Source organism: Blennius ocellaris, assembly GCF_963422515.1.
Source record: "Blennius ocellaris genome assembly, chromosome: 3".
Lineage (NCBI taxonomy): Eukaryota > Metazoa > Chordata > Actinopteri > Blenniiformes > Blenniidae > Blennius > Blennius ocellaris.
The window spans coordinates 1,450,140-1,463,633 of NC_137652.1; the positions used below are offsets into that span (position 1 = coordinate 1,450,140).

At 44.0% G+C, this 13,494-nt stretch overlaps 3 protein-coding genes across 3 annotated transcripts; 2 read left to right on the forward strand and 1 right to left on the reverse strand.

The window, feature by feature from the left end:
- Nucleotides 1–425: 425 nt before the first annotated feature.
- On the reverse strand, nucleotides 426–4,101 carry ftr84 (finTRIM family, member 84). The gene is made up of 7 exons (XM_080520407.1): nucleotides 3,417–4,101; nucleotides 3,039–3,134; nucleotides 2,635–2,868; nucleotides 2,141–2,297; nucleotides 1,981–2,037; nucleotides 1,828–1,881; nucleotides 426–1,695 (listed from the first exon to the last, which is right to left on the reverse strand). The coding sequence occupies exons 1-7, from the start codon at nucleotides 3,990–3,992 to the stop codon at nucleotides 1,154–1,156; spliced, it is 1,716 nt and encodes a 571-aa protein (XP_080376533.1). The 5' UTR covers nucleotides 3,993–4,101; the 3' UTR covers nucleotides 426–1,153.
- Nucleotides 4,102–5,954: 1,853 nt separating this feature from the next.
- On the forward strand, nucleotides 5,955–8,244 carry tppp2 (tubulin polymerization-promoting protein family member 2; the record flags this gene model as incomplete). The annotated part of the gene is made up of 4 exons (XM_080519617.1): nucleotides 5,955–6,077; nucleotides 7,110–7,323; nucleotides 7,526–7,679; nucleotides 8,053–8,244. The coding sequence occupies exons 2-4, from the start codon at nucleotides 7,133–7,135 to the stop codon at nucleotides 8,242–8,244; spliced, it is 537 nt and encodes a 178-aa protein (XP_080375743.1). The 5' UTR covers nucleotides 5,955–6,077; nucleotides 7,110–7,132.
- A 2,974-nt stretch (nucleotides 8,245–11,218) lies between these two features.
- Nucleotides 11,219–13,294, forward strand: cbln18 (cerebellin 18; the record flags this gene model as incomplete). Its single annotated transcript, XM_080520829.1, has 4 exons — nucleotides 11,219–11,303; nucleotides 11,537–11,716; nucleotides 12,425–12,556; nucleotides 12,993–13,294. 4 exons carry the CDS (start codon nucleotides 11,219–11,221, stop codon nucleotides 13,292–13,294), a joined length of 699 nt encoding a protein of 232 aa, XP_080376955.1.
- Between the last annotated feature and the right edge of the window lie 200 nt (nucleotides 13,295–13,494).

Genomic DNA, 13,494 nt, shown 5'->3' on the forward strand with positions numbered 1-13,494 from the left:
GTGCGTCCTGGACGACGGTCTCCGTCTTCTCCACCACCGCCACTGTGGTCGACTTCGCAAGCCAGAGGTTCCTCATCGTCGCGGCTTTGTACCTGTGCTTCATGTTGCTGATGACTTTCTGCTGCGTGTCGGTTCTCAGAGCGCTGAAGCGCCCCGGGCCAGGAGAGAGGCTCAAAGACCAGCAGAAAGGAAACGGGATGAAGAGAAGGGCTTTCATCATCATTACCATTAATCTTGTGCAATCAACTTCATTTCAGGTCCCAATGGCATTGTTTACATTCCTGAATGGGTCCATACCTTCCGACCTGTTTTCTATTCTGACCTCATTAAGTATCTGGACTTCTGTCTTAACAGGTTTTGTTCCAGCACTTCTTTATCTCTACAGAGTGAAGATGATCCCCAAAATATGTTGTTTAAAGCACATGTGAATATACAATTGATGCCAGCTATATTATGGGTAGGAATCCAGAAATATTTCATGAGCATACATATACTTTATGTTGCTTATAAATGAGTGATTAAAAAAGTTACTTAACACACTGTCAATCATTTAAATTGGCATGAACAAACGTACAGTTGATTTCAGTGAAAGCTTCTTCTTCCAACTAGAGAGCAGAAAATCACAGCCTTTTACTCTGGTGCCAAACCTTCAGACCTTTATGTGGTTGTATCTACAGATTCCTTTAGAATGTTATTTTATTTAAGTCTTCTGCATATACTACAACACTACTTGAAGCTAGAATGAAGATGTTATTTTAATATTTGTTTATACTGACCTTGTATGAAGCGAGAAATAAAAAGGCTTGTTTGACTCTCCAGTGATTTACTATTCAGGAAGTCAGTCTGGCTGTTCAGCCTATAACTGCGTTTCCATGGTGATTCACACTAACCCCTGATTAGACACACTTCAGAGGGATTTTTTTGTCTTTGGCCAGAACTGCATTTTCAAATGATTGTAGTTGTTTTTTTTTGTAAATAAGAACAACAGTTTGGTCACGATGTATTCCATGTACACTTTGCATTAAGAATTTGCAAGTCAAAGCGACAACATCCCAGGTGATCAACACTAAGTCGACAGAGCGCACTTTAATTTGTATTCCTCATCACTGTGTGAGTTGTGTACTTTTCACTGTCGATATTTTCTGGGTGTGGATTAATAAGCCATGGGATTCTGCTTCAGCGGGCAGAGCGTGACCGACGCTCCCACGCCAAACCCAGCATACAGCGGCTCACTGAACTGGGCTTTGAATCTGTGGATGAGCTCCATGTTCTCTGCTACAGAGTAAAAAGCCACCGTGTTTCCAGAATAGTCCAGGTAAATGCCAATCCGCGAGGCTCTGGGAGCCCGGGGCAGGTCCCGGTCCACTTTGTTGTGCCAGGCAGAGTAACCCGAGTCGGAGCAGAGGACACTCCAGGACTTGTCGTTGTATCCCAGCAGGCTGTGCGAGTTTTTCCCCTTGCGGCTGATGCTTTTATAGGCCACCCCTATGGAAAACTCGCCGGCCCACTCCGCCTCCCAGTAAAACCTGAACCCTGCCAGAGGCTCCTTGCACAGGACCTGGGAGAAGCCGTCGAAACGCTCCGGGTGATCTGGATAAAACTGGGACGCCTTCTTCCGGGTGACCTTCTGATTGCCGTCCGTCAGAACCAGCTCTTTGTACACCGTGTTGGGGTCAAAGGACATTTTGCAGGAATCTGAGTCAAACAAAACATAGTTTCTGCCTTAAAATGCTAATAAACAACTTTTCCTAGGTTACATGTTTTATTTTAATATCTTACTAAAAAGAAATATGTTGGTCATCAGGAGAGTTTAATGTGTGTACTCACATCTCAGGAAATCTGGTCTGGCTTTAGGCTCCTGGAAATCTACCCTGGAAGGAACTGTTGGGACATAAAAACATTGGTCAATGTAGAATAATATATATATGTACTTATTTCAGTGACATCATCATAAGCAGTAAAAGGACTTGTTCTGTTAACCTTTGACTCGTTTGTCCCCATTTCTTGGTAAAAGTATGTAGACTGGAGTGTCACTAACTATGGAAACAGTAAAACAGTGTCGGGGGTCATTTGTTATCAGCTCACTCTTTGTTTTTCACCATAAATTCAAATAGCATTCATATAATCAACTGGAACAAACCGGTTTTGGAGATTTTGCTCAGTTCCTTTTTGCAGATGTCGTCCAGATGTTCTTTCATGTCGAGGGCTGTTTTGCTCATCTCCCCAAACGAGAACTGAGGGTTGATGAGCACTTTGGGCACCATGGCCTCGGGGGGAACGCACAGGGTTGGAAAATTCTGGTTTGGGAAAAATTAAATGACTTATTCAATGAGTGAGTCACATTGAAATATAATTAGTATTTGTGGTAACAATAGGGTCCAAAATGGTTTGGTAATGGTCACAACACTCATGATGCAAACATTTGTAGTCATTCTGTTGGTTGGTTCAGAAAATAAGCAAAACTCAGAAATCGTAACATTGAACACAGATGGATATCAATCTAGAGAAAATATGTGAAAATGTTGATGAATGCAGAATTATAGCTTGTGTCAAATAAATAAGAAAGCTAAATTCAAAACGACTAATCATCAGTGAATTTAGTGATCCGTCAGGGTAAACGTGAGCTCTCAGCACCTGCAGGAAGTGGATGTTATCCTCTGTTTCCAGGATCTGTCGTAGTTCTGCGTCTCGGCGCTGCAGCTCCTGCACCTCCTGCCCCAGACGGTCCACGTAGCCCTCAGCCTGAGACATGGCCGCCTGCATGTTGGCCATGATCATCTGATGGATTTCAGCCTTCCAGCGCTCCACCGCTTGCAGCATTTCATGAAAGGTCTTATCGCTCTCGGCCTGCGCTCGCTGAGCGCCACTCTGCAGGGAAGGGGAGCCACTTTGTCGGCAAGTTTCAGCTACAGAAAGACTTTTTGATTCTTTATGCGGTGATGCATGATTGATTTACACTGAACTGGAGTACTCCGCGGTCCTGCTCACAGCTGAATCAAACCATTCTTGAGTAATGTTGTGTGACAGCCGTGTTTTACCTTCAGAACATCCACATTGTGCTTGAGCTCCTGCAGCTCCTTCATCCTCTCCTGAATGATGTGCTGGACTTCAGACTGGGTGACCACCAGGACCTTCTATTTTAACAAAAGAATGGAAGAATTTTAATAAGCAACATTATTGTCAGAAGATAGACATACTGTAGTTTAGTCAGGAGCTTTGGTTTTCATGGCTCTTCTGTCTGAGAAACTCTATATTGATTTATTTCCCCTCCACCAATCAAAAGCTGAAGCTCTCCAAAATATTTAGCAGATGTTTCAGCTGACAACATGCAGATTAGACAACATGCCGGATTGACCAACTCAGATTGCCTCCTGGTCAGACGAGCTGCACATTTGAAATGAAAGCTGTGTGGTTACTTGTTTCTCAACACGCTCTTCTTCGGCGGAGGCGATGTTGTGGCCGCGGTGCTCTCTGACGGTACACAGCACGCAGATGCACATCTGGTCAGAGCGACAGAACAGCTCCAGGCCTTTCTCGTGCTGAGGGCAAATCTTCCTGTCCAGGTGCCCCGTCTCGTCCACCAGCTTGTGTCTCTTGAACGTGGACGACTCGTAGTGAGGCTTGACGTGGACCTCGCAGTAGTAGGCCAAGCACACGAGACACGACTTGACGGCTCTGTTGCGCCGGCCGACACAGAAGTCGCAGAAGGACTCGCGGTGCATGTCGGGGAACGGAGTGAGCTCCGGGAGGTGCTGCCGAGGCTCGTGGTGGACGTCGGGGACGTTCCGTCTCAGGACCGGCCGCGGGGTGAAGGTCGCCCGGCACTGCGGGCAGCTGTAGACACCCATGTGGTCAAACTGATCCCAGTAGATCTTGATGCACTCCAGACAGTAAGTGTCTCCACAGGGGATGGTGACTGGGTCTCTCAGGCCGTCCACACACAGAGGACAGAAAGCCTCTGGTGGCAAAGGGAATCCAGACTCAGCCATCATGGCGTATTGAGACTGCAGACTAATCAAAGCAGTTTCAGTAAGAGTACCATCTGAATACTCCAAATGTTCACACAAGTAAATCCGTCACAGTCTGCCTGACGGAGGTCTGGAGAAATGCCTTCCGCCTGGAGTCCCGCTGCTCTTTCTCTACCAGGTCAGTTGTTTTCCGCTGACATTTAAAGGTAAAGCTTTGTTTGCACTACAAACACAAAGACGCTGTCTTCCCACACAAACCCTCTTTCCAGCACCTGAGTTAAAGTCCTGACGCCTGCAAACCACCATGGAATCTGCCTGACAAGTACGAGTCTCAGCAAAACTCCCACAGGGAGGCGGACCTTGTACTACATGACCTCAATGGCTGTAGACATAATAAATAAATAATTACTTCTATTTTTTTTTTTTTTTTTAATAGAACATGGGTTTTACTATAGACAACTCCTATAAACCAGGGTCGTAGTTAAAAACAACACCATAAACAAATGATCTTCATTATTATTATTTAAAAGTGTGTTGGTTGCATTTCTATTCTTTAAGACGAGTACTGCTCAGTAAACGCAGTCCTCAAAAGCTTGTCTGTGATATTTTCAGATAAGATTTAAAGTCTCCTGCTACAATGGATTGATTTTCTACGTCCAACCAACAACATTACCTGAAAAACTGACAGTCGAAGGTGAAACTTCCACTCCTTCAGATTCTCTAGCTTCTCATGTGAACGACTACCGAGTTTCATGATGGTACTTGATATCAAAACAGCTTGTTCTGTTTGTCCTGTGAACAAAACAAAGAACATGAGGGTTCCCTCAAGGACACATCTGAAACTTCAAAAACAACTCAAAGGTTAAAGACAACGCAGAAGTAATCCTGGAAATAAACAGCCAGTAGCTATAAACTCAGACGTGTGGAATCGTGTCTGTTGTTTGTGGTTCTTGCATCCGAGAATCTTTTTCATTTGACTTCATGAGACAACTGACAAACAGAGACAAACCCAAATCAAATCCATATTTGATGTGACATGTCTTTGCAAACAGCAGCGACAGAAAAATTTGAAATAATTTAAAGTTTCCTGCTTTTCCTCACGCACTCAAGTTAGAATGTCATCTGAACTGTGGCAGTGTGACAAGAATAGACGAGCATATTGTGCTTAAGATCGGACCACACAAACAACAGTAGTGTTTAATGTCAGTCATTAAATATTTATAGTGCGTGAGCACTGACTAAAACTGTCCAGTTGTCCTCTGACAGGAATAACCTCCAGTAAAGCTGTGGATCAGACCGACATGTTCAGGAGCAACGCAAGAACATTTCTTTCCACACAGAATTGACTGAACATTAATACCATTGTGTTTCCCCATAAAATGCGTAAACTTCACAAAAGGTTGACGTTGCTTTTTGCCCCCAGGCGTCTCCCATCACTGTTTGCTCTTTACATGGTTATTACTCTACTGTAACTCATGGAGGTTAGCTCCTCTGTTGCAGCAATCTGTTCATTTAGGCTCGTTGCCATGCTTCAAAATGAATGTGGGACTGACAATGAGCTTGACTGATCTGAAGCTGAGAGACCAGAGACAAGTGTTTCCTGTGTCACTGCTCTTTGTTCTGTGAAGGGTCGCTCGTCTTCGCCCAAACAAGAGAGCTGTTGTGTCAACGACTGAAGTGGAGTGAAAGCAAGAGTGCCAGTTGATTTGAAGGAATGTTTCTGTTAAAACAAATTAAAAAATGAGATAGCATCACTGCTTGTGCATTATTTTCCCCACAGAGACAAGACGTTGTGGAGGAAGAGAGGATGGTGAGCTACAGGATGTTTTCCTCCGTGGAGGAGAGTCTGCCGCTAATGAGACGAGAACGACACAAGAGAGGCTGAGTACCAGTGATGTCATGCACTGTGCTGGTCTGTCCTCTCTCCCTCCTCCCATCCCATCCTCCGCCCGCTCCCCTCCTGCCCTTCGCTATCCCTCCATCTTCGAGGACAGTGTGGGAGTGGCAGGAAGGAAGAAAAGCAGAGAACAAAGCTGAAGACTGAGGAAGACGAGGTCAAGCAGGTTTTTCCTGATAATCAACGCAGCGTCCTTGAGTTTACGGCAGCAGGTACATCTTACAGTATTTCTAGCTGTTGTATGAGGTAATACAGCGTAGCGTCAGAGAGCACTTAAAGGGCCAGCTGCATGGCTTTGATTAAGTTGCAGTGATAAAGTAAAAAAAAAAAAAAAAAGGCTTATTGATGTTTACTTAAAAAAAAAAAAGCAGATTATAATTTTTTCTTAGAGTGTGTAATCCTGCAGAATTAATTTGTTTACCAGTGTTGATTAAACAATGCTATTTGTTATGAGAGCTCATTTGCTCACATGCACAATGAATATGGAATGGATTGTCACGTGTAACTTCACTACACTTTGACAAACATTTTGGATTGATTGCAAATATATTTTGTGACCAAAACGTTTACATTTCCTCACAAGAGCCTGTGTCATAGCACTTTTCAGTGTTCAGCCTTTCTCAATGTACGTATTTTAACTCAGCATAGCTGTCGATACCTGGAAAACTTCAGTGATGGACGAATCTATGACAGCCTGTGTTGTTGTTCATGGAGGAAAGCAAAGAGAATAGGGGAAGAGGAGGAGGAGGAGGAGGAGGAGGAGGAAGAAGGAGGAAGAGGAGGAAGGAGGTCTGAATGGCTGAGCAGCCATTTAGAAATTAAGCTTATTGAATTGAGCTGGCCAGAGAAGAGCTGTAGTGACACTCACGTAATAATGAATGGGATTTGTGTGTGTGTGTGTGTGTGTGTGTGTGTGTGTGTGTGTGTGTGTGTGTGTGTGTGTGTGTGTGTGTGTGTGTGTGTGTGTGTGTGTGTGTGTGTGTGTGTGTGTGTGTGTGTGTGTGTGTGTGGGCAGGCCACCAGCCAATTGGCTAAAAGAGGGATTCAAATACTTTCTTCAATTAAAAACCAGATAAAGTGGATGAATGTTCACCACGAGGAGCATCAGCACTTTTGTAGCAACTCTTTTAGGTTTGAGAGAATGTGGCCGTATGCAGTCGTTTGATGTAAGAGCTGCACGTGACTTGGCTGCTTTTCAAAATCCATTTTCATCACTTCTCTGTATTAAAACCTGAACTGAGCAGAAACCTGGTGTGGGTCTGTCAGCATGGCCGAGGGATCAGCATCGCAAGCGGACGTCCAGACCTCCTTCCACAAGTTTGCAGTCCACGGAGACTCCAAAGCCACGGGAAAGGAGATGAACGGCAAGAACTTTGCCAAGATCTGCAAAGACTGCCACATCGTCGACGGCAAGAACGTCTCCACCACCGACGTGGACATCGTCTTCAGCAAAGTCAAGTAAGATTTCATTCAAGCTTCATCTTCTTCCACTAAAGCGCATGTAATGTAGAGAAAAACCAACCTATAATCTGAGATGAACATCACACATCCTCTCCTGCTTCCCTTCGACTTGTCAGTATATTTAATTATGAAAGAAAGAAGAAAGACACGATGTACTGTTTCTACTTTTCCCCCGGAGATAAGTTGTGTGTCTCCTCAGGGCAAAGTCTGCCCGTGTGATCACGTTTGAGCAGTTCAACCAGGCCCTGGCTGAGTTGGCTCCCAAGCGTTTCAAAGGCCAGAGCAAAGAGGAGGCCCTCCAGCAGCTCCACGGTCTGATTGTCGGGAAGGAGCCCACCAATGTCGGAGTCACTGTGCGTATTGAAATGCAACCATTCTCAACCCCCCCCCCACCCATTCCAAGAGAACTTATACGATATACTTGTTCAGATGATATCATCAATGAAAACATCAAGAATAATAATATTGATCAAGGTTGGCCTAACATCAATACATGATCATCAAGAATCACTTCATTGGCTGAATCGAGCTTGTGTTGAATAGCTATTGCTTTTCTGGTTGTACACACTAGATGGTGCCAAAGAAATCACAGTTTTCAACACATCAGCTCTCTGAACATACTTCCTTCTCATTGTGCTGATGTTTTCTTTGGAGGAGGAATTAAGGTCAGAAGGGAAATTACTGTCGATAAACTGAGACAGTCTGCGTCTTTCCTTTGCTTTTCAGAAAGTGGCCAAGGCTTCAGCAGTGGACAGACTGACCGACACGAGCAAATACACCGGGGCGCACAAGGAGAGGTTCGACGGATCAGGCAAAGGGAAAGGAAAGTGTGGACGTGAGGACATCCCAGACACCAGCGGCTACGTGTCGGCTTACAAGGGCAGCGGCACTTATGAAGACAAGGTGAAAGACGCCTAATCTGTCCGGGAGAAGAAGAACACTTTGCCTCACCAACGCCTGAAGCAAGGGCGCTGAAGAAAGATGCAACAAATAAATCCAGTCAATACAACATGTTGAATTATGTGGCGCTTGTCCAGTCAGTGCTGAGCTGTATGTTTTCGGTTGTTTTGCTGGGACCAAGAGAAAGAACACTGTTTGCCTTGTTGTGTAGCTCTGCTTTGCCCCGTGCACCACTGACACCTCACTGCCTTACTGAATCATCTGCAGACGCTCTCACAGTATCGCTGCTTCGCCCCTTCATGATAACCGACTGATGTATCAGTAAACACTCCTTGACTTGTCACCAATCAGTGCCCTTCATCATGGTTTCCATCCATTTGATTCTGATTGTGAATAATTATATGTAGTATGTTAGATACCAGATATGCAGTTCTGAAAAGGGTCCGCTTGTGCATCTATTTTCTCGAGAGTCGTTTTACATAAACTGTTCTAGTTCATCTTAATACACTTTACATTTCATGTTGTTTTCTTTACATCCTGGTGTAATTAACTGTGTCCATCATCTTCCTGAATGAAAACTGAACAAAGAGGAGTGAATGTAAAAATCTAAATAAATATGGAGAAAAGGACTAAATGAACTACCTTGTTTTAATCAGCGTTTTTCTTTTTTTTTTACAGTTGGACTGGTTTTAGTTTCGCAGCCACACACAACCCAGTACTCTGATATAATGAGCATGTAACTAGAGACAGAAGTGCTAAAAATATATACGTAGACCGCAAACTGAAAATGTTCACAGTTATTGGGCTTTTTGTGAAATTTATTTTGGGTAAAGGGACATTCCTGCAGAATCAAAATCCTCTGAAATCCTACATGCAATACACAGTTTCCAAGATAAAACAGGGGAACCATTTTGAGATGTGGCTGTTTATTCATCATTATGCTGTTATTTGACTTGCTTGGCCCACACTTATCAAAAGTTACATTTATCTTCAAATCAAGTCTCTCTATGTGAAGATGTTGCTATGAAATGGAAACGCAACCTGCAGAGAAACAGAATATCTAGTATAAATAGGTGCTGGTTAGTCAAGTGACTTTATTCAGAGTTTGGATCCAAAGTCCAGACCTTCTTGTCTCCGTCCCGCTCCTTCCTTTATTGACCTTCAAAATGAAAAATGATGAAAGCTTCAATGTGTGCTGACAGTAAATATCACTTAAAGGCCTTTCTGACGTTGTGAAGCGCCACTTATCTCTGAGCCTGGCCCATTTACAGACATGACAGAATACAGTTCTGCACAATAAAGAGACAGTGAAGAACAATAGATACTTTATCCTGTCCAGAACCTCCCTGTAAAGTGACACCAGTGTCGTTTACAGACAATATATGTTGTCATACATAAGACATCGTCTGTATTGTTCAATTATGATGAACATCAGTTTGCATTGTGGTTTTTCTGTTCGTCATTAAAGACTTCACATTGTTGGCATGAGACTGAAAAACTGGCAAAACTGAAATGCTTTTGGAGTAAATTTGAATACTATTTCCTGTATCTTTTGTAAAATGTAAGTTTTAACAATCCTCCACTATATTGTTATTAGTTATTTGTATAAACAAACAATGTTCAACTGCATTCATTGTTTTTTTTCTGTTGCAAACTTTGTTGTTTCATCCTGCGTGACCTGATAAGCCAAAGAGAACCGACTATATTCGCTCTGAAATGATCCTTCATGCGGTTCCTCTAGTCCTTCAGCCTGTTGGGGGTCGTTGATCTAAACCAAACTAAACCAGGCCGATCTGTGACCCAAGGTCAGGTTTTCTAGTTGAGGGGCCGGCGCTGAGGGAGGGAAGAACAAAGTGAATGATCCTATCGGCAAATCCGACACCTGTGACCCAGCAACCCGCAGACACCCACAGTCCATCACTCTGGGGAGCCAATCAGGACGGCCCCAGGAGAAACATGGCCGCCGCAAGTCACACCTGCACTGAGAGCAGAGCTGTGGAGGGGTGGCAGGGTGGGGGGGGTTCGGGCTGTGTGGTCACCTGACTGGCCGCAGACGTCTCCCCGCCCATCCAGGTGAAAAACAACCACCTTAAAAAGCAGGAGGTCTTTAAAGCTGCTGCTCTGAACGCCGACCTCTGGAAACACACCTCTCTCTGTGATGTTTGTTGGACTCACTGCTGGTTTCAACACGCCGCTCTTTCATGTGATTAAACTCTCAAGAGGAGACTCTTACACAACTGGAGTAAGTTCAGAATTATTATTGATATTCTAAATTCTTGTCGACGGTGTGGCTTATAGACCAACACTGTAAACAGCAGTTTTCTTTTTGTGTTCTATCACTTTAAAAGCAATAACAGTTGATCACAAAATGATTTATAATCATTATTATTACATTAAAACCAGAAAAAAAAAAAACCCCAAATTGTCTGTAACAACATCGAGAAATTATGCGACCTATAGAATATTAGTATACGCAAGAAAGAACCAAAATCCTTCACTGTTTGGAAGAAAATAATTGCAGTGATGACAATGTTTGTGATTCTTACAACCCCAAAGGAAATATAGCTGAAGTGTAACGTTACAGTGAGTATTGTTGATCATCAGCAGAATCAAACTCACTTTTCTTTTAACCTTCAACTTTCAAGAATTTCACTCTGGGGGAATAATAACGTATTTCTATTCTATTCTTTTCTACTCTATGACCATATTTCACAGCAACCATATTTAAGAGTCAAAGTGTCAATTATGCCTAATATTTGTAGGAAATCATGTGTTTTTGTAAACTAAACTAAACTAAAACTAAAAGAATCAACTTTATAATTACTTTATACAAGAAACTTTACCTTCATTGTTTTGGTCTCAGTAAAAAATATTAATTATGTTTAATTCCGTTGAGTTTTTCTGTGTATCTGCATGAAATAACAGCAGTGTTGTCTCTCTAAAATGATGTTGACATACTTTTCAAACTGCAGATTTGTCATTGTGTTGCGAGATGAGAACTTTTCCATTCACTCTCTTCGTTCTGGGCCTGATGAGACATTATGGCGCTGCTGTCAACAGCTTACGAGAAGCAGCAGGTAAATTAAAACATTGTTATCTCATATTTGCTGTCTTTTTGTAGAGCAGGAATAATGATGATTATTAATTTTTTTTTTAGAATTTACAGCACACATTTATATGGATTTCTCTTCAATATTAAATTCAGCAGAGGATGATTTTCCTTTTTAAACACTAATGAAATACTAATTTGCCCGACTCACAATTCTCCTGGTGCGTGAGTGTGACTGCAGACGTTTGTCCTCCACGGCAGTGCGGTGGGACGGCGAGCTGCCGTGCTCAGACTGGGACTGTGACTGCGCCTTCAGGCGTCAGCGGGGCTGCTGCTGCGCCGCCGCCGACCTCGCGGCGGTGGAGGACCAGATCTTCATCAGGATGATGGAGGTCTCAAGGCGCCTGACCCAGCTGGGCGACGACGCCCTCCAAGTCACAGGTGCTGCTTGAAAAACAGCCGCGGGAAAGTCACTTGGTTGTGCAGATCAGGACAGGATCTCGCCTCATGCACTTACACTTTGCATCTTTCTGAACACTTCTGGGAAAACCTGACACAAACAAAGGCAAAACAATGGAAGAACAACGCCATAACAGTTCTTCAGCAGCCTGCTTTTGATGCTGCAGTTTAGCTCTTGATACAAATGTGTAAATCTTGTACTGAAGAATAATTAGAACTCACTTTAATGAATCAAAAACAAGCATTTTTTTCCCCCTGCTTTCTGAATTATTGAATTATCTTGAACTCACATCAAGTGAAGCAGTAATGCTTCAGGAGAAGAACTCGTGCCAGAGTTGGCCTAAAATTATTTCATTGTTTTCAACAATGACCAAGTTCATTTAGCTTTTCTGACACGTAAACTTTTGTTGTGTTTAGGAAAATACACAATATGAGTAACAGGCATGAGGAGGAAAACGCCAAAGTGAAGAGTGAACAAACCACATTTAAGTGCTTTTAGTCAAATATGCTGTGAAGCTGGAGACAGTGCTCAGTGTGGAAATGTCTTAATAACGAACCCAGTGAGTTTTTGTATTGATGCTGGTCACAAGACAAGTTGAAAACCGACTGAGTCTCCCAGAGGACGTGTTGGCAGGCTGATGACCTCGTCACTGAGGTGAAGACAGTGAGGATGTGTGTTTCTGCCTCCAGGGGAGATGAAGGTGGCCTTCACAGCCTCCATGAGTCCCAGCACACACTGCTATGGACCTTTCACCAGGAACAAACCCATTCCTTATGACAGCATCAGCCTCAACCATGGACGTGGATATAACCCGGCCTTAGGTGAGTTCCAGGAGGTGGGAGAGACTAGCAGGCTAGCATTGAATGAGTTTACAGTAAATATGAACAGCTTAGACACAAGAAGGCGCTCTATCATCTCTATTAAATAAACTTTCTTTGTAGGACCAACATGTTCCAGTGTTTATGTTTGTGTGAGTGTGACTGAAAGAGGAATGTTGACGATATGAAGCTTTACCACTTGATGCTGTTGGATGAAGAGTGAAATAAGAAGCCCTTTTCATTTCTTACATTGGAAATGTGAGTCCAGAGGAGGCGGAGCCTCACCATCCAGGAGCCTCACCAGCCAGGAGCCTCACCTCCTCGCTGCCTTCATCCCATAGTGAGGTGGATCCTGGATGAAGTGTAAAGAGCTTGGACGGAGGATATCTTATCGTTAAAGTGATCATGGAGATTGGAGCTGGATTCTGTGTCGTTCCAGGTGTGTTCACAGCCCCGAGCTCCGGGATCTACTCCTTCTCCCTCTCCGTCTACTCCAGGGTGAGGACGGCGGGCGACAGGATGTACCACAAGGTGCAGCTGATGAGGAACGGGGAGGTGGTGGCCTCCACGTGGGAGGACGACAGGGACGACTCGGAGGACAGCGCCTCGCAGACGGTGCTGCTGTCGCTGCAGCGCGGAGGCCAGGTCTACGTGGAGCTGCTGAGCAGCCGGCGGCTGTGTGGGAGTGTCCCGGGTCTGAACTCCTTCTCCGGCGCCTTGATCTATCCCTCCGCAGCCTGACGGCGGCTGGACGTCTGCCCCATCATCAGGGCGGGATCAATTCACAATTTTTCTCAAACGCAATCACCTCCATGTGTGCTGATGATTAAAAACGATTTTCGTGAGATAATGTGTTTGTTTCTGCTGAAAACGATGAAGGTGTTTGTCTCTAAAGAGGACATCGTGGGTCTTGACGAGGTGATCGACTCTGAAGTTCATGA

Coding starts and splice junctions, on each gene's coding strand:
- ftr84 (XM_080520407.1), bottom strand. CDS start 3,992: ATGATGGCTGAGTCTGGATTCCCTTTGCCACCAGAGGCTTTCTGTCCT. Junction 3,135..3,416: donor AAGAGCGTGTTGAGAAACAA/GTAACCACACAG, acceptor TTGTTAAAATAG/AAGGTCCTGGTGGTCACCCA. Junction 2,038..2,140: donor GAGCAAAATCTCCAAAACCG/GTTTGTTCCAGT, acceptor CTGTTTCCATAG/TTAGTGACACTCCAGTCTAC.